The 24,989-nt window shown below is 36.8% G+C and overlaps 2 protein-coding genes across 2 annotated transcripts; one reads left to right on the top strand and one right to left on the bottom strand.

Annotated features, from left to right (window-relative positions):
- Positions 1–17,454: 17,454 nt before the first annotated feature.
- Positions 17,455–20,754, bottom strand: LOC141439576 (uncharacterized). The gene is made up of 4 exons (XM_074103864.1): positions 20,481–20,754; positions 19,750–19,911; positions 18,988–19,237; positions 17,455–18,647 (listed from the first exon to the last, which is right to left on the bottom strand). Exons 1-4 carry the CDS (start codon positions 20,517–20,519, stop codon positions 17,524–17,526), a joined length of 1,575 nt encoding a protein of 524 aa, XP_073959965.1. The 5' UTR covers positions 20,520–20,754; the 3' UTR covers positions 17,455–17,523.
- A 286-nt stretch (positions 20,755–21,040) lies between these two features.
- On the top strand, positions 21,041–24,021 carry RpL36 (ribosomal protein L36). The gene is made up of 4 exons (XM_074103767.1): positions 21,041–21,132; positions 21,289–21,412; positions 22,493–22,585; positions 23,865–24,021. Exons 2-4 carry the CDS (start codon positions 21,290–21,292, stop codon positions 23,994–23,996), a joined length of 348 nt encoding a protein of 115 aa, XP_073959868.1. The 5' UTR covers positions 21,041–21,132; position 21,289; the 3' UTR covers positions 23,997–24,021.
- The last annotated feature ends 968 nt before the right edge of the window (positions 24,022–24,989 follow it).

The raw sequence follows: 24,989 nt of genomic DNA, 5'->3' as shown, positions 1-24,989 counted from the left end.
TGGAGTATATGATATTTCTGTGATACCTACCACTAAAACTTAGACAACCGTTGGCCACGGGTTATTTGGACGCATTAAATTTTATACAATATAATATACAAACCTGCGAAGCAATTCAATGGTGTGTGTGAAGTTCCCGATCCGCACTGGGCCCGCGTGGGAACTATGGCCCAAGCCCTCTTGTTCTGAGAGGAGGCCTGTGCCCAGCAGTGGGACGTATATAGGCTGGGATGATGATGATTAAATTTTTTACAGCCAACAGCTTAGCTTGTAGAGGGGGAGGGATACTTGAGTCTAAGAGCAACAACAACGTTGGGTAAGACGAAAAAAAAACACAGGAAGGATCACAGATTTTTTTCACTTTTTTTTATTTATTTCATTTTATCAATCCCTATCTAGGTACTTATCATAAATTACAGCTTTCTAGCACTAGCCGTCTCTACGCTAAGCCACGAACAGACGGAAGGAGAAGGCGAAATTACAAGGGTCCCTTTTAGGTGTCTGTTCTATTTGACCTTCATATATTCTACTGTACTTACATTGAACTTACTTATATAGACATGCAAATGCACATGCAAACACTGACCGTGGGACTTAGTGCAAATATTTTTAGGGTTCTATATCCAAAAGGGACCCTATAGCACCTTATGAGTACCGCTGTCTAACGCTCCTTTGATCACAATGCATGTTTTGACTTGGAAATTTGAAATTTTCAAAGTGTATCCCTATATATTTTATATACTACAGCCGCTTAATTTAAATAAGTGAACAAAGAAAATTATGCCAGTTTTTGCTAACAGTAGTTTTTGTGACTTTACTTGTATTGTCATACGATCCCATTGCTGTAGATACGATCAAAAATAGATAATTACATACATACATACATATTCATACCAAATTAACACTACAAATAAGTGAAATTTGACCTAAATACAAAATTAACAATTAAACGCATTAAAAAATAAACAAAATGGATAATAGGTAATAATAATAATCCCAGCCTATATACGTCCCACTGCTGGGCACAGGCCTCCTCTCAGAATGAGAGGGCTTGGGCCGTAGTTCCCACGCGGGCCCAGTGCGGATTGGGAACTTCACACACACCATTGAATTGCTTCGCAGGTTTGTGCAGGTTTCCTCACGATGTTTTCCTTCACCGTAAAGCTCGTGGTAAATTTCAAATGTTCGCACATGAATTCAGAAAAACTCAGAGGTGCAAGCCGGGGTTTGAACCCACGATCCTCTGCTTGAGAGGCCATAGGTCAAACCACTAGGCCACCACGGCTTCAACAAAATGGATATTAAATAAAAACTTGTAACATACCTACTGAGCAGTAAAAAATCTGGCTCTCATATGTATGCAGAAATAGGCAATTTTGTACGTAGAGTGGGCCATGTTTGTTCGATCTTAACGGATAGGAACGTACGGAACCCCTAGTATGTGAATCAGATTCGTACTTAACAGGTTTTTGCGGCTAATATACATGTGTTGCCGTGGTCTAGGTTTTACCATTAGCCAAGTTAAATTTGTTGCGTCAATATTGACTTTGACTGAGTGTGTTGCAACCAGTAAAAAATGGGGTCTTCTATTTTTATCCATTGACATTACTTAGGCATCTGTTTAAGTGACGTTTTACTAAATGGATGACTTTTTCGAATAGAATAGAATAAATTTATTTGGTTTATAAAAAGTTTGTACATGAAATCTTGAATAAAGATGTTTTGACTTTGACTTTGACTTAATCTAAATAATATCATCATCATCATCATGTCAATCGAAAGACGTCCACTGCTGGACATAGGCATCCCCAAGGCTCTCCACTCAGACCGGTCTTTTTTTTTTTTTTTTTTTTTTTTTTTTTTGTTTTATTGTAAATATTAATATACACATTTAACATACGACGTATTTCGCCAAATTGCAAAACAATTTGTTGGCGAACCAAACACTCATTTTAACAATATTGTGCACAATAGTTACAGTACATTACATTATACAAAACTAATAGGTACTGACTAAACTAACAATTTTTTGTGTGGTGTCTTAACCAGGTCGTCGCTCCATCTTGTTGGAGGTCTACCGACAGCTGGTCTCCTGGTCTGCGGACGCCATTCGAGAACCTTCTGACCCCATCGGCCATTAGTCCTGCGAGCAATGCGGCGCCCACCTATATAAATATAACAGTAGTTAACAGAGCACCAAAATGGATGCCATTCGGCAGATGCCGATGTCTGAATTTCTTCAGTCATGGCGCTGGTTTTAAAACCGCTCTACATTATCAAACAAAGTTAAGAGCCACCGCAAGGAATCTCGCTTTGCTACGATTCCATAGACAGACAGACATTTTGCGTCAAACTTAAATATAACCCCTCTTTTTTGCATCGGGGGTTAAAAACAAAATTTCGCGTTACATGTTGGATTTTATACGCTATATAGAGTCAAATAAATAAAACATACGCACAACGAATGTTTCATTGCAGCGCACGCCACCGTATATCCGTCAGAATGTGCATATTTCATAACGCGAAACAGTTCTAAAGCGTCACGTGCGAATTTAAATTAAAAAGTCAACGTAAAATGTGACATTTTGAAAAAACAGTCCAGTTCGTGTCCATTACTCGACGTAGAATCCTGTGAAACATAACAAAACACTGAAAAACCAAGGAGTGTTCACTCTTTGTTTTTTGTGTTATTTGGAAGCAAAGCTAATATATTTTGTCAGGCATTCCAACCATAATTTAAGCGTACCCTGTCTGACAGGAAGGTTACAACTGCAACCATGAAGGAAATGGTTTTTAATATTATTCCAAAACAAAAATGTAAAAATTGAATTTTATACTAGGTACAGTCTAGGCATAGTCTAGGTATAGTCTAGGTACATTAATATCTACCACAGCAGAGCGTGAAAAAATATCTGACACGTCCTTCCGACCCTAGAAATAGAGTCGTATCAGATATTTATGCACGCTTGTTGTGTCAGATATTGGTGCTGGTGACTGTAATTCTAACGAAAATGAGGTGCAATTTTATACACCTTTACTACCTGTTACTTGCAAAAGCCACTACTTCCTAAATTTCATAGTTGGAAATCGTTCTTACCTGTGTTAGGAACATAAGACCTATTACCACATAAGTACCTACAGTCAAGTGCAAAAATAAGTATCTATTCGAACCACTCAAAAATATGTTACTACAGCCTTATTGCGTCGGAATAAGAGTTGTCTGACTTATTTTTGAAACTTTGAATAAGTTCATATTTTTCCGCTTGGCTATACCTAAAAAACCTTCAGCTTTTATAAAATGACTAGCTGTTGCCCGCGACTCCGTCCGCGTAGAATTCGTTTATCGCTGTCCCACGGGAACTATGCAATTTCCCGGGATAAAAATGATCCTTTATCCTTTCCCGGGACTCAATCTATCTGTATTCTAAATTTCACCTAAATCAGTTCAGCGGCTTAGACGTTAAAAGGTAATCAAACAGACTTACACACTTTCGGACCAAAAATTCAGATCAAATCACAGGTTCAAACAAAACAACTGACGCGCACCTCGTTGGTATTTTTAATTTAGCCGCCATCCAAGTAAAGTCAACAAAAGCCGGGCATTTAAAATTAAAATGTTTGGTTGGGTTATTTTTTAAACTTCAAAAACGCATATACGCGTGCCGGCAATGAACGTGTTAAGTCCGCGAATCCCTAAGCCCCATCCACCGTCAGTTCAGTTCGTTCGCATTCGGTACGTGATCCCATTTCCACGAACGTGACCAAGTGGACTTAATATTATAAATAAATAAAAACGTAAGTGTCTGCGAGGATTTTTATTTTACTTCCTAACGCGCTGTGTCGTTTGGACAATATAGAATAGAGAGGCTGCATTCAAAGCAATGCTAGTTGTTGTAATATTACTTAAAGTAAACACTTTGATTAAAGATTATTTAGCAAATATATTTACAAAGTCTAAACTCTTGTGAATAGTTGCATAAATCAAAATGAAACATCATTGTTTAACCGACCCACGAACCTTTCTCTAACCCTGTCTGTATTAAGGGCAAGGATAAACGAAGGCAATATATCGATCCATCATTTAAAGGCAGACAAGTGGCGCTAGCATGCTGACAGTAGACATAACTTATGCTTTAAATCCAACAAATATTCCTCTTACTTACTTACGAGCGCTCTTGTTGGTGGAGTAACCACCACTCCGCACGATCTTCGGACAGCTGTTTGACTTCCCGATACGACACGATACCCTCTCTGCTTAACCTGGTCAAAATAGTACAATTTTTCTGTTCAATTATTTTCTTAGTATTTTTTTGCGTTTCGTATTATGTCACTTTTTCATGTGTGTTTGTTTTCATGTATTTCTTTTGGTTTATTTGTGTGTAATTGTGTAAATTTTATTGTATTTGTGTGTCTTCCGTATTAGTGAATAAATGTCTTCTTTCTTTTCTTTCTTTCAAATGCTATTTTTTAAGTTGATAATTATAAACCACGCCATTTTCTATGCTGGTTGCTCTTTAGTTATATTAAGAATTTTATTGTTTTATTTCAATTTTCGTCATACTCGGTGTGAAAAGTTGTATGAGTCATCGGGAGTAAAATTATTTTGGTCTTGGGCGTTTACACTAGAATCCCTCATTACGCTCAGGATTCTATTGTAGAATCCTTTGCTACATTCTGGATTCAATGTACATCATTTTGCTGCCTTGTGACACAAATAACTAAGTATTTTTCAATTCAATTCATTTATTTATTGCTAGAAATCAATGTAAGTACAGATTTTATTATTACAATATAGTCCATTGTTTCGCCTCCATAGGCATGCAACATACATTAATATAACTGATACTAATCAATTAAAATAATTTCACTAACTAATAATGAGTATAATTTATACAATTTCATGTCAATAGATAAAATAATATATCACCATACCATAATGTCTTAATATTTCAAACCTCTAACCTTTGCAAAGAATTCATCGAGTGAATAAAAAGTCTCTTCAGCGAGAAATTGCCACACTTTAAGGTAAAACTGTTTCTTTGGTAATTCAGTCCACGACATAGGCAAGGCGTTGTAAATTTTGACTGCCATAAAATAACAATTTTTCTTATATAATTTCAGCCTAATCTTGCTTGGAACAAGAAGTTGCTTATGGCATAGGGTGCGTTTATTGTTTATTTTTGTATCCGAATATGTGATTTTTGACGCCTCTTATAAATGTAGCCCGAGGCAGGCATCCATAATGCCCCTCTCTCTAGAACTAACTGCAGCACCACATTAAACGTCCATGCTAGAACACAAGCCACTAAAGAGTACGTGACAAAAACACCCCAGGGCTGAGACCAGGCGTTATCCTGCCAAAAACAAATTGAAAATTTTTCCTACGGAACCCAAGAACCTTTCTGCTGAATACATGAATACATTACGACAAAGTAAAGGACATCTATTGCTTGAAACAAAAACTTGCGAAAGTGCAATAAGAATCTCACGTCCTGCCGAAAGGGCTCATAGAACTGCCTTAAGGGGTAAAGACCCTTTAAAGGGGTGTCAAAGATTGTCATTTTTGCCTCATTCCCTCTGACCTCATCGTTAACCCTTTGACTGAAACCATCCGTTTGATTTAATAATATTCCGCGAAGAGGAAAGGATTTTCATGTAAATTTAGGATGGGATAAGATAGATAGGTACTGATGCGGTTCTAAAATGCCTTTGTAATGATACGTGATATTACTGGCAACATTGGACCTAATGGGAAGTTGTGACAGTGATATTCCCGGTATTTAGGGGTAATAATTAATACCTAGTGCCATTCACGAAGACGCGTGATTTTGTCAAAATTAAACAATAATGACATTGTAATAAGAACCACGGCACGCGTCATCGTGAATGACTCTACCTATACCAGACCAGTAGTAACTAAACTAACTAGAGTTCATCATCAGAGTAACAAAACCCTTCACCATGCTACCAGATGTTAGACTAGGTATAAGGAACCAAAACAATCATTAAAAATTTTCATTGAAAATCCCCAAGTTGTAAAACCTTTAACCGTCATTTAAAACTACTTTCTATTTAATTTTATTTGTTTACAGTGAAGCCATGTTTTATTAATCTTAATTGTTATTGTTCCAGTTAGACCCAGCGTAGTAAAGGGGCCTATGATTAGCTTAACACTTCAACTGCGGCCGACCCCTTAAGTCCTATAACAGCAAATTGAATCGCCCACACGTAGAGAATCAAACGTGGGCGATTAGTCCAATCCGGAGCGAGCACCGAAAGAGCTGTCGCGTTCTGTGCACAGAGTAGCGCAGTAAACACAGCAAATAAGGATTGAAAGTACCAAATGCGGGTATCGGTATCGAACCTTATATTTTCGGTTGTTTCTAACTTCTGGATTCGGCTTTGATTTCGGTACGTGTGTTTCAGCTAGCGCTGGCCCTAGGCTAGAGCAAGAGGACCGATCTTTCTAGGCGCCAGATGCCAAGGGGCGCCATTTTCCAGTTGCCAGTGCAAAATAAAATTATGATGGCGCCTTTTGAGAAACGCAGAAATGGTTTAGACAATATCGCTCTGCCTTAAACAAGGGCTAGACCAGGCGTTGGTTTCAGCGTTACATGGAATCAGAATCAGAATACATTTTATTGCTAAAACTGTGTAGTTACAATGGTGTTATACTTATAATAATACTGGTTTCAACAGTTGCCCAGTGAAGGCATACAATATTCTTAATCTACAGAGTTATTGCTCGTGTAAGGGCTACTTAGAGTTATGCTAGCTTAGGTACTAATAATGATCTAATTAATAATATCTACGCAAAAATAGACAAACATATTCATCCATACCAGAATTTTCGAACTTTAGCTTTTGTCCTCTTCATGAGAGTTTGAACATGGATTTTGTCCATCTTTTCGGCCTGTTTACTCAAATTTTTTTGAAGTCTTGAATATTTTCGGTTTTAGTTTTAGTGTTCTTTAAATGCCTCTTCATGTGAGCCCAGTAACGTTCAATTGGGCGAAGTTTAGGACAGCTGGGTAGGTTTGGCTATTTTGGTACGATGTACCTACACATTTTGGTCTGAAGAAAACTTTTTGCCTATTTTCCCAAAATGGCTGGTGGCCAAAATAATACAGACGTGTTGTGCTGTCGTAATAAAGGCAACTAATGTTTCTCAAGACACTCCCTTACGTAAATTTTGCCATTTATTGTTCTCGTTGTTATGAACTTCTCACTTTTCAGCCCATACGTGCAGATAGCCTGCCAAATCATATATTTTTGTGGATATTTGCTGGACAAAATTATACAGACGTGTTGTGCTGTCGTAATAAAGGCAACTAATGTTTCTCAAGACACTCCCTTACGTAAATTTTGCCATTTATTGTTCTCGTTGTTATGAACTTCTCACTTTTCAGCCCATACGTGCAGATAGCCAGCCAAATCATATATTTTTGTGGATATTTGCTGGACCTCTTGTGTTTGTATTTTTCTTTGACATTGTCCCTATTGTTAGCAACAAAATATTCTTGCACAGGAATCTGATTAAACTTAGCCACCACAATAAATTAACGATTAATTTTATTATCAAGTTATACATAGTATGTGCAATCTAAATATGTCATGAAGTTATATTCAATTTATTGTAAGTATGTTTCAAACACAATCCTTGTATTGTTTCTGAATAAATAAATAAATAATAAAAATAATACATATGTTTCATCGTCCATTACGTTGCAGTAAACTTTTGTGAAGAAGTTGTATATAATTTACTGGCCCATGTCCTGGCTGTTCTCTGTTTTTCGGGATTTTGATCTGGTACTTTCTGGACCTTGTACGATTTCAGCCCTTAACCCGTTGGACCGTAGACTTACTGGTATTCAATTTGTCGGCTAGTTTTTGTTCGGACATGTTAGGTTAGTTCTGTAAGCAGCCTTGATAAGATCGTCGATCTGATAAGTGTTATGTATGTAATATTCTGAAGATATAAAGAACATCCAGTACTTGAATATGTTTATTTATTAACGTTATAATAGCATGAGGAAATACAATCGTAGTAAGTGACATATATGACATTTCGTGCTAGTTCCGATTCGAGCCGTGTAGAGGCGCTGCTAATCGTTCAGGAATTGTGTATGGTCTAACACTCTCCCTTGTTATTTATTTTATAAGTTCAATCGAATCGGTGGTCTTATAGTCCTCATACTTCGACGCGGCTCCAGCCTGGCCGGTGTCGGTGTATGCACAGACAATGTAGGTGTCGTTGAAGACGTTGTAGGTTCAGGCGTATCCGGCCTAGTTATGTCTGGCTCGTGATGGTCAGCATGGTCTGGCACTGGATTGTCACCATAGTCTGGCACTGGTTCCTGTACTTCAGGGCTTGGAGAGAGTTTTTTAGGAGAACTTGGTGTTTGTGTGCCTTCTAGTAGATCCCGTGACCTGAACTTGTAGTTTACTGCAATTTTAGTATTATCACTCATGCATGCTGTCTTTAGAATTTGGTCCACATGCCTTTGATGTACTCTACCATCAACTTCCACCTCATAATGTAATTTTCCTTTCCTATTAATTATCTTTCCAAACTTCCATTTATTACTGTCGTACATTCTTATCTGCACTCTTTCTCCTTTTTGAAACTCTTTCTTTACTATTATCTCTTCATTTTGGTTATTTCTCGTGTCCGGTATTCTTTTTACTAAGTCAATCCGGGTTCTGTATATTCTCTTAAACATCATTTCTGCTGGACTTAATCCGGTAGCATTGTTAGGTGTCTTCCTGTACATCATAAGAAATCTTTGCAGTTTGTCTTGTAAAGATCCTTCTTCGTTTATCATTGCTTTAAGTTTATTTTTAACTGTTTGAACATATCTCTCCGCTTGTCCGTTCGTGGCAGGATGAAATGGTGCTGTAAATTTTGCTTGAATTCCATTTTCTTTTAAAAATCGTTGCATTTCTTCTGATCGAAATTGTTTTCCATTATCTGAAACTTGTGTTATTGGTAGGCCAAATGTCGTATATATTTTCTTCAAAATGTTGATAGTTGCTGTAGCTGTAATTGAAGTAGTTGGTATGACTTCCAGCCATTTTGTGTAGGCATCTACCAGAATGAGAAGATACTGGTTCATGAATGGTCCCGCATAATCGATATGCACACGACTCCACGGTTCCTTTGGGTATTCCCAGCTGTGTACAGGCACTTTTGTAGGGTTCTTTTGCAACAAACAACATGCGTTGCATTGCTTGACCATATTTTCAATATCCGTGTCAATGTTTTTCCACCACACATAGCTTCTTGCTAATGCTTTCATCTTCACTATACCAGTGTGAGCTGTGTGTAGTTCGTTTAAAATTTTGAATTGTAATTTCTTGGGTATAACTATTCGTATGCCATAAAATATACAATTATTTTGTAATGAAAATTCATGTAGTCTTTTTGGATCATCTCTTCCTGATTGTATGTCTAAATATAGTTTTTGTAATTCTGTGTCTGTAGCAGTAGCTTCTTTTATTTCTTGTAAAGTAACTGGCATTTCTGCAATTTGATTCAGGTAGAAGGCATCATCATCTGTTAGTGTATCTTCTTTCCCATTTTTTGAATTCTGTAATCTTGAAAAATAGTCCGCGTTTGCATGTTCTGTGGTCTTTCTAACTTTTATTTCATAGTCAAATCCAGCTAAGAAGTTTGCATAATGTACGAGTCGTATAGCTGTAGTGGCTGGTGTTGCCTTCTCTGGATGTAGAATTCTGGCTAATGGCTGATTGTCCACAATAAGTAATATTTTTCTGCCATAACAATATTGAAAGAATTTCTTAAGTCCCCATACGAGAGCAGCGGCTTCTTTATCTAGTTGACTGTAACCTTTTTCTGCCCTTGAAAGTGACCTAGAAGCAAATGCTATGGGTCTTTCCGATTTATCTGGCATAATGTGTGATAGTACAGCTCCAAATCCCGTCGGTGAGGCATCAGTCGCTAATGAGACCGGTAAGTTTTCATGAAACGGTGTAAGGACTTTATCTCCTGTAATCTCCTTTTTTAATTCACAAAATGCCTTCTCGCATTCTGTAGTCCATGTGAATTTTATATCTTTTTGTAGTAATCGGTATAATGGATTTAATTTTGATGCTAAGTTGGGGATAAACTGCTGGTAATAATTTACCATTCCCAAAAATGTGCGTAAAGATGAAACATCTGTGGGGCGTGGGCTGTTTTTTATATCTTCAATCTTTTCTTCTGTAGGGTGTAATCCTTCTTCATTTATAGTATGACCAAGGTAGGTGATAGATTTTTCATAAAACTGACATTTATTTTTATTCAAGTGTAATCCACATTTCTGAAGTTTTTCAAATACTCTCCTTATTCTTTGAAGTAACTGTACATATGTATCGCCTTGTATGGCGATGTCATCAAAGAAGCAGGCTGTACCTTCCATGCCTTGTAATGTCTGATCCATATATCTTTGCCAAATGTTTGGTGCAATTTTCACTCCAAACATTAACCTTTGAACTTTGTATGTACCTTTGCATGTACTTATAGCTTGCATTTCTGAAGTAGTTTCATTTGTTGTCATGTGCAAATATGCCTGATTAATATCCAATGTACAAAAATATTTTCCCCCACTCAGTTTCGAAAATATTTCCTCGACTCGGGGTATAGGGTAATTGTCATTTTCCAGATTTTTATTTAAAGTTGCTCGGTAATCTGCACACAAGCGTACTTTACCATTTCGCTTAACGATAGGAACAATTGGTGTGCCCCACTGTGAGTAAGTAATTTTCTGTAATATTCCTTCTTTTTCCAATCTATCAATTTCTGCTTCCACTTGAGTTTTCAATGCGAATGGTACTGGACGTGGTTTCAAAAATACAGGTACTGCCCCCTCCTTCAATTTATATACTGCCTGATAATCTTTTATTTCTCCTATCTTTTCTGAAAATATTTCTTTGTATTCTTCTAAAAGTTTGTTTAATTTTTCTTTATACTCTTTTTCAGTAATGTCATTTTCTTCTTTATGTATTGATTTTATGTCCAATTGTATGTTTAATTTTCTTATCCATTCTCTTCCTATTACTGGGTCAACATCCTTGTCAATCACGAATATTCGTCCTTCTACTTCTGTATTTTTGTATTTAATATTTACCTTGCAGGTGCCCAATGGTTGTATTATTTCTCCCGTGTATGTACGTAGCTTTACTAATGTATTGGTCAATTTCGAGTTGCTGAATTTGTTTTTGAAGTATTTTGCCGAGCAGGTTGTAACTGCTGCGCCCGTGTCCAGCTCTAAGGTATGTAAATTTCCATTTATATGTAACGTAATGTTGAATTTATCATTTTGTGTGTCATTTCCGTGCATTATTTTCTGTATTTCGTATATTTCATCTTCATTTTCATCCATGGGTAGCTCGTATACTAGGTCTAACTGTCTCTGATCTTTGAAGCATACAGACTGAATATGTCCTTTTGTATTACATTTCTTACAGTACAGTTTATTTTTCAGGTTGCACTGTGTAGCTGTATGGTTTTCCTTTCCACATCGAAAACATTTAATTTCTCTTTCTTTCTTGTTATTGTATGTATTTTTTGTATTGTATGTAGGTCCTTCATGTGTATTTGTCTTGTATGTACTTTTAGTATTTTGATTGTTAGTATTTTTATTCTTTGAGTATGTTGATATTTTATTAATGTTTGACTGTACATCTGGTCCCATTTCTCTGGTTTCCGATTTTGCAGTTTCTATTGCCAATGCAATTTTGATTAAATCGTCGAATTTCTTAGAAGCAGGTTCTTGTAATAGCCTCTCTTTTATTTCTGCATTGCCTAGTCCTCGTATAAACTGGACACGAAGATGTGTCTCGAATGTACTCTGTTTGCAATTATTACAAATGAAATTACATTTCCCACCTATTTCTTTCAAACCGGCTACATAGTTAGCAATACTTTCGCACTCTTGTTGCTGTCTCAAACAGAATTTGTGCTGCAAGGCAACTTCGCCAGGTTCTGGGGCAATGTGGTTTTGTAATAATTGTACCAGTTCATCATATGATTTATTTTCTGGAGCCTCTGGTGCCGTAATATTTTTCAATATTTGGTAGTACTTAGGACCGATACAGTTTAGAAAAATTTGTACTTTTACTGTAGCATTTGTCACTCCTTTTAAGGTTATGTAGTTTTGGAGTCTTTGTAAATATGTTGAGAACAATTCATTTTGCTCATCATACGGTTGTAATGTGATACCGCCAACTGTTTTATCATTGCTTTGTAAAGCTTGTTGTAATTGAGCTTGTTGTAATTGCATACCTTTCATGGTTTCCATCATTTGTGTCAAAACTTGTCCTAATTGCGTTTCCATTGTAGCGTAATGTATTTGTACGTAGATGAAGGAAAAGGAAGGGTGTGATGCGGGTTATCATCACAGGTATTGGAACCCTTGGAGCAAAAGGAAAAAAAGTGGTACAGCGCTAGGTAAGGTTATTGACCTGATCGGGTGATTTCACTTTCCGGTTCTTCATAATCCACAGTTCTCGTCGCCAATTCTGTTATGTATGTAATATTCTGAAGATATAAAGAACATCCAGTACTTGAATATGTTTATTTATTAACGTTATAATAGCATGAGGAAATACAATCGTAGTAAGTGACATATATGACATTTCGTGCTAGTTCCGATTCGAGCCGTGTAGAGGCGCTGCTAATCGTTCAGGAATTGTGTATGGTCTAACAATAAGATTCGTCAGTTTTTTATCCTGAAATTCTGTTGTACGACTGGAACCCACTTTCCTTTCAACAGTCAGTCTCTCTCTGTAAGTCCGCAACACCTTACCTACTGCGGATCTGGGTATATTTAAATGTTCGGCGACCTTAACTCCAGTGACGATTTTCTATGCAATTGTACAAAATTAACTTACGATGAGCGATTTTAGACAGCGATATTTTATTTATATATCTTATTTAATAATATATACCTACTATAAAATCACGTCTAGAATTTTTATATGACATATGCTAGACAGACAAATGTTTTTATTTCAAAAACTTATTGAAATTAACAAAAATGTTCTGCTACTTTTTTTTGGACCACTCTTTAGGTAGGTAACGTACTTTCGACATCAGTTAAAACTTTTCTGATAACTGTTATATTTACGGCATAATCGCCTAGCTACACTTAACGATTACACCCTGTATACAGATTTACAGTAAATTAGTTAGGCAAGTTATCTAGAGCACAAAAGATATTATGTAGTTAAGCCACCTGTAACTTAATACTGAGTAGCACATCGATGCAATCTAAAACCGGTTTTAACCAGTTACCGGTCCAACCCTCTACCTGCTGCAGACTTATTTACCGGTGCTGTGTGGAATCCGTAATACCCCGCGCGGTCGCCGCCATTAATCGTGAGCCCTGATTCACGGGGAATGCTTAATTACTACAGCACTTACAGATGACTCCGCCGATTTACGACCGCCATATTGGATGCTGTGACGGATGACTTGAGGGCTTGATTTGTGGGATTTGATAACGTGTGCAGTGTCCGGCAGGGAATGGGTTAAATGAGTAGTTTAGTAAGTATTCAGATTTTCAGGGAGCTAGCAATGTATTGAACTATCGAACTAAAATGAATTCTCACGGTAGAACCATTTCGCAGATAAAGTTATACGAGCAGTAACACTGTATTGCTTAAAGGAATCAGTATTAAAGTTTCGGACGGGACGCCATGAAGTCGTCTCCAGTTACGTAATCATCATCATCATCAGCCTATAGCAGTCCACTGCTGGGCATAGTCCTCCCCCAAAGAGCGCCATTGCGCCCTGTTATCGGCTAGACGCATCCAGCTTCTACCAGCAGCCTTTCGCAGATCGTCACTCCACCTGGCCGGAGGGCGCCCTACACTACGTTTGCCAAGACGCGGTCTCCACTCAAGAACTCGTTTACTCCAGCGGTTGTCGGTTCTTCGACAGATATGACCAGCCCACTGCCACTTCAACTTGCTTTCTCTGAGCTATGTCGATGACCTTAGTTCTGTGTCGGATAGCCTCGTTGCGGAATCTATCTTTCAGAGAAACTCCGAGCATAGATCGTTCCAAAGCTCGGTAGTGTAGGTCTAAACAACAAATGTCACTATGAAATACTTACGAGATATCCAGAATGACAATTCGCGCTGTCATCGTTCATCCACCATTACCGCTCATATTTCGTTTTCTAGAATTTTTTTACCGTACAACGGCAAAAACTACTAGACACTGTCAAAATTGTCCTCCGATGGACAGAGCCATATTTTTTTAAACAAGAAGAAGATATCCAGAATGAATAAAATGCATTGTATTAATACATGTTTTTTTTTAAATGTATGAATGCAGTTTTTCTTGTTACTAAAATGGATGACGTTCCTAAGAACAGATCTTCGTATGTCTTATAGTTTCAGACTTTCCCCTATCCCTTTCCCGCCGAGAAACAGTTTTTCCGAATTCTCTTCTAAAATGACAATTAATTGTGGTTCGTGAAAAGATAATTCACGCGCGCTCAAGATAGTTGCACGATCGTATCGAGCCGGCCGGAAAGGGTGACCGATCTAAATAAGCTAGCCTGCATATCGTCCGTCTAGCTTTCGCCTAACAATCATGATATGGCTTGTGAAACGTCAGCAATAACGTTCAGCGTGCAGGTGCAGTAAGCAGGTCGGCCGATGCAGTAAATCGCAGAGGAATGCAGTTCCCGCCGTCGGGGTGGCCAGCTGTTACAATTTGAATGAACGGCGGGAAACGTGTCCGTTCGTGCGTTAAGTGGGGTAAATGAGTCAGTGCTTGAACGGGTGGAGTTTGGTACGTTCGATTTTTTGAAAATTGAATGCAGTCTTCAACCTTTCTTTAGGTACAGTACGTTAGTACCTTTTCATAATCAATTTTGCTATGATTTCTTTGGCAGATGCATGGAATGTCAATATAACGTCAGTAACCTACCTAGCACAAACAAAAGTTCCACCTTACGATTCAGTTAGGTGCTTTGACTGTACGTTTTTATAAGTTTTTTAACCCCCGACGCAATGAGAGGGGTGTTATAAGTTTGACCACTGTGTCTGTGGCACCGTAGCTCTTAAACGGGGGGACCGATTTGAATGCGGCTTTTTTATTTGAAATCAGGTTTTCTAGCGATGGTTCCTAGACATGTTTCATCAACATCAGTTTAGCCGTTATTAAGATATTGAAGTTTGAAGTGACAAATTCGGGGGTTTCCAACTTTACGTAACAAATTTTGCCACCTATACCTGGTATTGTTAGCTTCGTGATTAATCGTGATGGAGACTTGCATTAGAGGTACCTAGTCTTTAATCGTAGGTACATTTATTCTGAAATTGAAGCATTGGGAGCAACAAGGGCGTTCTCTATTTTACTCTGTTTTAATACCTCCCTTGTAGATTTTAATTGATAGTCATACATAACATAAGCTATATGTAGATACTTAGTTAAAAATCCATCTCATTTGTGACGATAGTAGGTATGTAATATCCCTAGAGAAGCCGCGAAAGCCAGTTAAACCTATGGCCTCACAAGTAGGTAGATGGTTATATGGACTCAGACCCCGAGTAGCTTTTCTTCATTTTTCAAAACATAGATATGCGAAATGTATCCGCGTACGAACCTTTATGAATTTGTATCATTGTTGTTTTTAGGGTTCCGGAGCCAAAATGGCAAAAACGGAACCCTTATAGTTTCGCCATGTCTGTCTGTCTGTCTGTCCGTCCGCGGCTTTGCTCAGGGACTATCAATGCTAGAAAGCTGTAATTTTGCACGGATATATAGGTAAACTATGCCGACAAAATAGTACAATTAAAAATTCAAAAACAATTTTTTTTAGGGTACCTCCCATAGACGTAAAGTGGGGGTGTTTTTTTTTCTCATCCAACCCTATAGTGTGGGGTATCGTTGGATAGGTCTTTTAAAAACCAATAGGGGTTTGCTAAGACAATTTTTCGATTCAGTGATTTGTTTGCGAATTATTCAACTTTAAAGTGAAAATTTTCATTAAAATCGAGCGTCCCCCCCCCCCCTCTAAAATCTAAACCGGTGGGTGGAAAAATTTGAAAAAAATCAGGATGGTAGTCAGTATATCAAACTTCCAAGGAAAACTATAACGGTTAAGTTTGCTTGAGAATTATTAGTACTTATTTTATGAGTAAATAGCAGCCTAAGGTATAAAATATACCTAAACTTGGAAGATTCCCTATAAAATACGAAATCCTTAGAAAAATATTACTTAATTTTTTCGTAATGGCTACGGAACCCATTTTTTTAAGACTAAAATCGTCTGGTATTTATAATTTGGACAGTCTTGTGTACAGGTCTTATAGTTACCACACCCTGGCAACACCGGCAAGCAATAGGTACCTACCATACCAGCCACAAACGTAATAAGGACGTCTAGCGCGATATCCAATCTAAATTGTTGGCAATATACACGTCCACATACCTATTCCGTGTCAGGAAACTTATTGCTGAATAATTTGTAGCTATAAATTTTACTGGACGTCTAACATTACTTGGTATTTCACGTCATTACGTCTCTGTCTTACCCTACTCAGCTAAGAGTGCAAAAAAAGGATGCATGTAGCGACTAAAGCGACTTATCTTATTTCGTAATTTGGCAAATGTATGGGGTATCAACATGACATTAGTAGCACAATGGTTCCATCCTGGTACGTAAGTTTCCTCGACTACACTGCACTAGATAGGTAATTAAGGCTAGATAGGATTGAACTGGGTTGAACACTATTAATTCTAGGTTTATTTATTAAAGAACTAAGTAGAGACGCGTGTGCCGCTCAGCTGACAAGTTATTAATGATTTTTCAAAGCAAACAGTTAATGTTAAAAAGAAACATCATTGAAATATTGAGGTATAGCTTTATAGAATAGTAATGAAAAAAAAGACATCAAATTTAAAAATGTAAGATTGGTTTTTTTTTTGGAATCTTTTTGTATTTTTTATTTCAATTCCAAATTTTTTTACTTTTACGGTCATCCCGTAAAACCTAAATTGAAAATACAAACTGAAATAAAGATGCACAGAAAAAACAGAAAAATAATGCTTTTTTTAGCTTAGTAACGATATCTCTTGTCCGGGTGAGCGGTTAGTTCCAATGGAGTGCCAAAAAAAAAAAAGTTTCTCGATGAGGGCTACGGCATAGATGTCGCTAGCGTCACTGCTTAAGTGACTAAGTAAGAAACAAACAAGCTGAGATATGAGGTGCATAGGGGAAATTCGTGTCGGTACCGTTAACCATCAGTGGTGTAGCGGTATAGCACGCGGTACGGATTACCGAGGACCTGGGTTCGATTCCCAGTGATGGTCTTATTTTTCTGTTTTTTCTGTGCATCTTTATTTTCAATTTAAAAATGTAAGCTTAAGGCCTAACAAGGTCTTTATTAGCTTAAGTAGTTTAGCGTGCACCACCGCTGGTAGAAGGTAATATGAATAAACCCACTGAATAAACCGGCTTTTTATATTTAAACAATTTATTTGTCACATTCTCACATTCAACGTCAACTTTCGTCAAATACAATCTTTTTACCTTGGAATGGTTGAATGCCAGATTTCTTTTTCTTGGCCTCCCATGAAGGATGAAGTTTTTCAACTTTAGGTGCAACATCATCATTTCTTCCACTAAACGAAGCATTTTTGCCTTTGAATTTACTATCATTCCTATTACCTTTATACTGTGAGTCATCACCTCTCAATTGATCATTTCTACCTTCAAATTGCCTATCATCTCTGCCTCTAAATTGCGAATTATTTCTATCATTAAATTTGGAATTTCTATTATTACTGTAATTGCCATCACCTCCATAAGATTTGTTTCTAAATGCTTGTGAATCATTTTGTCTATTATAGTTACCTTCTCTAAACTCTTGCCTTGGTTTGATTTTAGGGACATGACCAAACATGGCAGCTCTTCTTAGTTTTCTGTTACCTTGTTTATGTATTTCTTTTACTTCGTCTGGCTGCCGTGGCTCTGCAACAGACATGTAATTCTCACCAGTTGCTGTTATAAAGAAAGGATCAACAATCTTTGTTTCTGAAACATGTGTTTCACTTGAACCTTTCTTGAAATTTCTTGAAATCAATTTCTCGTTTAATTTCTTATTCTTGTTTGCATCTCTTGGTTTTGTAGGTTTTTTGATGGCAGGTTTGTTATTATTTCTGGCCTGTGCAACAGCAATGTTTGTATTTGTTGATAGTTTGTTGTTGGTATTTATTTCAGGTTTAACATCCTCTTTAACAATCCTCTCATCCTCTTCCTCATCATCATTCTCTTGATGTGGTATAAATTTGCCCGAACTCTTATCCCCATCTTCATCACTTACTTCTTCAGAAAAATCTTTTTCGTCATCCGTTTCTTCATCAAATTCCATTTGTTCCTCAACTTCTTTGTCACTATCATTATTTTGCTCTTCTATTTCGGATCCTGATTTTTCCTCATTATTTATGTCTTCATCATCAGAATGTGCTCTTTCTTCTTCAGAATCACCTTCGGCTTCAAAGTCCACATCATCATCATCACCAGATGCTTCATCCTCTTCTAGTGTTTTGCCATCACTTTTTTTTTCAGTTTTCAGGGTTTCAACTTCCCACTCACCTTCAGCATTTACTACCTTCTGCTTTTTATCTGGAAAATCAAATACAAAATCAGTGTAAATTCATTCATCATGTCAGCCGAAAGACGTCCACTGCTGGACATAGGCCTCCCCCAAGTAAATTCATTATTGACAATAAATTTTTAAAAGTATTCCCTGATAAAAAAAAAATATGGCCAGCTATTGTGTTGGTTAAATTTGATTTTTTATTTAATATGATGGGGAGCAAGCAAGCAGGCGGGTCACCTGATGGAAAGCAATCACCGCCTCCCATGGACACCCATAACATAACATAAGTCGGAAATATCAATTAACATCTAACAATGGCTATCCATAGGACGTTTTGGTTTATATTTTAAATAAAAAAGTTACCTCTCTTCATTTTCTGCTTCTCCAAAGCCTCTTTCTTCATCTTCCGCCTTTCCAGTCTCGACATAAGCAAGTCACTGATAGATATGTTAGAAAATGTTTTCCTTATATAGTTGTACTTTTCTTGCAAGCTCTTATGAAGCAGTAGTCTGGCACAGGCTTTATCTTGATCCACTATTGGCCTGTTTAAATAATCGTGAAGGTTGCCAGTATGTGTAACAGCAAACTTTGCTAAAACTTTCGGTTTTATTTTCTGAAAGTTTTATTTCTTTTTTAATTTAAATTAAATTAAACTTTATTCAGAAGTATTTATTACATCTATATAATGCGGTATGACAAGCAAAACTCACTAAAATTTCTGTTACTGCTCTTCAAAAAGTCGTATCTTGTTAGTAATTTCCTACTGAGATAAGAGCTTTGTTGTAAGTAGGTATTTTGTACTTAGTGACTTTTGCTTGTCACCCGATGATACAGTGTTAGTAATTCCATATCTATGTTAGTTTATCGCACCTACTTAAATCTAAATTGCGCTACAGCCTTTAATTGACCGATCCAGTACACCAGAATGGGGCAGTCGTACCTATCAGCTATGACACTCGGGATGGTGTTAGTACTTTTCCTAAGTCTGCCCAGCAACGAGACAATCTTACGCATGAGCGCTTGAAAACTGATTGTGCAAGCCTCACATCCTGCAACACTGGTATACTGGTAATTTAGTTATAGCTGAGTAAACAAGTCAGCAAAGGAGGTGAAGTGAAAACTTACCTTTATAATTAGCACTTCATTGACTGCAGATTCAGCTTTTCGTTTTAACTTCAATTTTAACTTTTCTGGAGCTTTTTTTTCCATAAACGTCTTGGCTTTTCTTGTGAGCTTGTGTATAATCTGTATTTTAGCTTGGTTGAAATTTTTCTTCAGTTGAATAACCTACAATTATAATTAGACACAAACTAAGTTAAAGTACACTTGTACATGTTCTCAACATTTGTCAATTGTTTTTTTGTTCATTGAAGAGTTTACATATTTGCTTCATTTTATTTCTGTCATTCCTATAAAGTCACCGGGTGACACTCTTTCCCGGCCCGGATAACACCGACATGGAAATACCAGCCCTGTTTTTAGTGTACTCGCCCATAGAAACTAACAGGAGCTGACATGGGCGTGTTCACGAAAAACAGGGTCGGTATTTCCATCCCGGTATTATCCGGGCCGGGAAAGTGTGTCACCCAAGTCACCTGTATTAATACCTGCCACAATGGAGCATGCAAAAATATCTGATATATTTTACCGGCCCTAGAAATAGTTGTATCAGATTTTTATGAACGCTTTGTTGTATCAAATATTGATTCTGGTGATTGTACCACCAAAATGTACATTGTAGCATGATATGTTTAGAACAGTAAGCAATTTTGTAAATGTTTACTGATACATTCGTGATAGTATTTTTTTCTAAATCGTACATACTACAAGAACGACAACAGTAATTGGACACTTACCTCATTATTAAAAGCTTGTTTTACTGCCCCAACCTCCATTTTCGCTCACGAAATGTGAAAAAAATAATAATCACAGGTTATGTTATGATAAAAGTACGACGTTGTCTAGCAATTGCGAGCCATAAACCGTGCCGTAAGTTGTATTAACTTTGAAAATATGAGTGTAATTCAATATCTTTTCATTCAAATCAATCAAAACTTATGGAATTTTATATAATTAAATTCCACACAGCCCAAATTACGAAGAACCACATTTTTTTGACGGATGTTTTGACAGCAAGTACAAGTGTCAAGTGATACTGTCTGTTCAAGAACAAGCTTATTGTGCTATAACATTTTACTAAATTTCACACATTCGGCAGTTATCGCGATATCTCAAATATGCCTAAATTTTCGTTCAGAAACAATTGGAGTAAAAAAAAATTACAAAAAATAAATTATTACAAACTCAAAAATACAACAAAATTTACTAGTAACGAATGGTCAGCAAAATTTTCAAAAATGTATGAAAACTAAACCCGTAAAATTTAAAATTAAGTTATTATACATTCTGTTAACACTCAGCCCAAAACAATATCTATGATCTATGTTACCTATGTGCATGATTTCTGAACGAATCGCAATTCTTTCGTCGGATCTGTCAATCCGTAATGTACGTAAATATTCCTTGTGAAATTAAATTTACTTTTATTCGTTAAATCCTAAAAGATTTGTAGTGTTTCACACTAAAACTAGGATATTAATTTGTGTGGTGATATACATTGCTTTATATTTCGGTGCTTACAGTTCACATATTCTGGTTTTTCAGCATGGCTCCCCGGTTTGAAATCGCGGTTGGTCTGCGAAAAGGCCACAAAACCACAAAAATCTCCGCTGGCAGGAAAGGAATCACAGACAAAGCCATCAAAATCCGACCTGCCAGACTAAAGGGGGTAAGATAAATGCTCAATGTTTGTGTTTTAATTCAATTATTGATCTCGAAGTTAATATTTCAAGTTTTGCTTTTTCTAATTGCATTTTTGTTTTAATAATCGATCTTTAGTCCGGCTAATGTTTCAATGTAAATTTACTGTATCATTCAGTGTTGGCAAACAATTTTTGGTAGTTTGAATGCTCAAAAAAATCTCTTTGAGAAGTTAACTTACAATAATACGCACCTAATGTAAGAACTTGTCAACAAAATTCTTATCTTTCTTTTTAACTGTATGTATGGGCTGATCAACTTTTTCTCGTACCTCTTTGCTATGGCTATGTCCCCTTGACAACTCCTCAAAACCTTGGTTTTCTTTGCTATGCAACAACATCTAGGTATAGACTAGAGATGGGCAGAGTACTCGTTTACTACTTGGTACTCAGTGTATTCGGCAGTTTTTTTTATACTCATACTCGGCTGAATAACTCGGTTCCATTGACGAGTATACTTGGTCTGAATAAAATTTTTTTTTAAGAGGAATCATATGTATTATATGACAGGCTGGTTTATTATTAAGAGTATTTATTAATTAAAAACACAAAAATGAGAATTATCAATTGTAAATATTTAAGCAATGAATGTGCGGACGGAATGCGATTTTCTTTAAAAACAACAACTGAATAATTTACGGGGAGAATCCGGGGATTCCCGCGACTTTCGCTCGCGGTGGCTGGTAGTCCAAACCTGTTTTCGCGTCCCAAAACTGAAATGAGTAACTCGGCCGAGTACTTCGTTTGAGTTGAGAAACTTTGAACCGAGTACTCGGTAAAAGTTGTACACGGCGCATCTCTAGTATAGACTGCATGTTTCTTACATCAAAACGGGGCACAATCTTTGTTCACAGTGCGGATTTGTGAACCTTTCACATTAATTTGTTGACGTCCGTGAAAGCCAGTCTAGTGCCGTAAGGTACATGGACGTCAATGTTTCTATGGGCAAAATTTATATATTGATAGAAAACAACAATATTGGGGGTCATTCAACTTTTCTAAGTTGTCAAGGTTTATTTGTTTATATAGTAATGTCATTTTGTTTACAGCTCCAAACCAAGCACTCAAAGTTTGTGCGCGATTTGGTTCGTGAAGTTGTTGGACATGCACAGTATGAGAAGAGAGCTATGGAGTTGCTTAAGGTAATTATAACTTGTTTGAGTTAACTATCTATAATTATGGTCTGGTAGTGGGAGATAATAGATTCTAGAATTTATTTTCACTGTATTCTCTTCGGAACTCCCAAAAAATTTCATTCTTATTTCATCTCATTCTGTAATATGGTATTTGAGAACTCCTGATTTTGCCATATCTTAATATTATTATGAAAATTCAGATAAACAGATAGTGTTTAGCGAAAAGAAAATTTAAATCGGTTGAAAATTGGATTTATAGTGATTTTTTGAAAAATCTATATACCTGGCTCTTTCTCAAACGCTTTTCTCTATGCAGCAAGAATGGCGGTACTGACATGTAACGTCACATGCCAGTATGTCTTTCTCTGTCTAATCTTGAATTTCAAACCTTTATAACTTTGTTATTTGTAAAGGTAGCTTAAAAATTGTTTTTCTATTCAATAACAGGCATTGTGTAGTTTTAATTTATAAAACATATAGAAAATAGTCAAATACCGTATTGTGACTCTTTCATTTTTTCATGTTGTTCAAAGACTTATGGGCTGTTTCACCACCCATTGTTTAATTTAGTTTACGGATAAATGTGATGCCGTCCTCCGTCTATTTGAACAAAACATACAGAGACAGCATCACATTTTTTATCCATCAGATAAATTTATTAATGGATGGTGAAACAGGGGCTTAGTCTCTTGTCATGTCATGTCATGGTCAGTCATGGTCTTTATAAACAAAAAAAATAAAGAATGAATGAACAAGTACAGAATGAGATGAAATAAGAATTAACCCAAAATGAAATGAAGGAGACTACATACATATTATGATAAAAAAATGTTTTGGTCATGTATGTTCAGATGATGAAACACAAATAATGTGTAAAAAAATTCGAATATTACTATATTGGTGGGGGTATACATGGGGCTTAGGATATTAAAACACTTTCCATTGTCTTCCACCACTGGACTACTGTCCTTAAAAGAGAACTATCACGAAAAGTACTCTTTTTTTTTTAAAACATGCATTTTTCAGTTTTTTTTTTAATCATGCAATTATCAAAATGATTACTGTTTTCTTTTAATGGAAGGGTTTTTTTTCTGAATTCCGCATTGAATATCTGTGTGTCTGTGAAACTGTGATTTGAGAAACAGTGGGTAGGTATATTTTAGGAAATATCTGCCAAATTTTTAAGTCTAATTTCAATTATTTTGGCTATGCATTGTCTGTCTGTAACTATTTTATAGGTCCCTATAGATCAGTAGTATCAAATACAACATAATACCATTTACAGGTGTCAAAGGACAAGCGCGCGCTGAAGTTCCTGAAGCGTCGTCTGGGCACCCACATCCGCGCCAAGAGGAAGCGTGAAGAGCTCAGCAACGTGCTCACTCAGATGAGGAAGGCCGCTCACGCTCACCACTAGGCGACAATATAGTTATTAAAAAGTATGCTGTGTTTTATTTGTGCGCCCTAGCTGTGGTCGATCCAGAAAGGTCGTTTGGGAGGTCTAGCCTTGACGCGGACTGTTCTATCTAGCATATTTGAAGGTTTTTATTAGGGGTGTACTATTTTTTTTAGTATTAGGTAATTCTTGGTTCTTCTAACTCAGAATTACAAGCACTACAGATTTTCACAAAAAAAGTCTACCCTTTTTTAAAAAAATGTTGTGTGCACCATTTTGTGACGAAACAACGCGTATAAACTACAGTGAAAAAAAATCACAAAACTGACAAAAAAATAGGGACACTTTCCAAATCAATAGTCCAAATGATTCTGAGTAAGAAGAACCCAAATTAGCCCAAAGTTATCTAATTAAAAAAAAGGAAAGGTTGCACTTAAAATTAAAAACCTGATTTATCATTATGAAGTTCAAGTTCACTTAAAGATTTGTCTCGGATGCTTTTGGGAAGGCCCTTGGCCTCTCCGGATCCGCCGCTGCACAGTAAAAAAGTAATAGTAGAAATACAGAAGTTTCTCGTACAAAACGTCTAGGCATAAGAAGCTTGCATACCGCATTCACTGCACCGACGCGTATATGCGTTTTCGGAACTTCACCCTGTGCCGGTGTCAATTATTCATACATTGAACGTACATGTGCGTCAGTTCAGTGGCACCTGTGGAAATCGGGTGACAGTGAATGCGGGTGATACTCTTTCCCGGCCCGGGTAACACCGACATGGAAATACCGGCCCTGTTTTTTGTGTACACGCCCATAGAAACAGACAGGAGCTTCTATGGGCGTGTACACGAAAAACGGTCGGTATTTCCATCCTCCTTCAAAAGGCGAGTGTATCGCCTATTGCAACGGCGGCAACGCACCCGCAGTCCTAATGTTTTTACCATTTTGGCTTTGGAACCCTAAAAACTGTTCTATGATATGATGTTAAATTCAAAATGATAGTTGCCATGATGATAC

Source organism: Choristoneura fumiferana, chromosome 21 (assembly GCF_025370935.1).
Source record: "Choristoneura fumiferana chromosome 21, NRCan_CFum_1, whole genome shotgun sequence".
NCBI lineage: Eukaryota > Metazoa > Arthropoda > Insecta > Lepidoptera > Tortricidae > Choristoneura > Choristoneura fumiferana.
The sequence above is the reverse complement of the archived record's forward strand: the minus strand, read 5'-3'. Positions and strand labels throughout refer to the sequence as shown.

Coding starts and splice junctions, on each gene's coding strand:
- LOC141439576 (XM_074103864.1), bottom strand. CDS start 20,519: ATGGAGGTTGGGGCAGTAAAACAAGCTTTTAATAATGAG. Junction 19,912..20,480: donor AACAAGCTTTTAATAATGAG/GTAAGTGTCCAA, acceptor TTATAATTGTAG/GTTATTCAACTGAAGAAAAA. Junction 18,648..18,987: donor GAAGCAGAAAATGAAGAGAG/GTAACTTTTTTA, acceptor TTGATTTTCCAG/ATAAAAAGCAGAAGGTAGTA.
- RpL36 (XM_074103767.1), top strand. CDS start 21,290: ATGGCTCCCCGGTTTGAAATCGCGGTTGGTCTGCGAAAAGGCCACAAA. Junction 21,413..22,492: donor GACCTGCCAGACTAAAGGGG/GTAAGATAAATG, acceptor TTTTGTTTACAG/CTCCAAACCAAGCACTCAAA. Junction 22,586..23,864: donor GAGCTATGGAGTTGCTTAAG/GTAATTATAACT, acceptor TACCATTTACAG/GTGTCAAAGGACAAGCGCGC.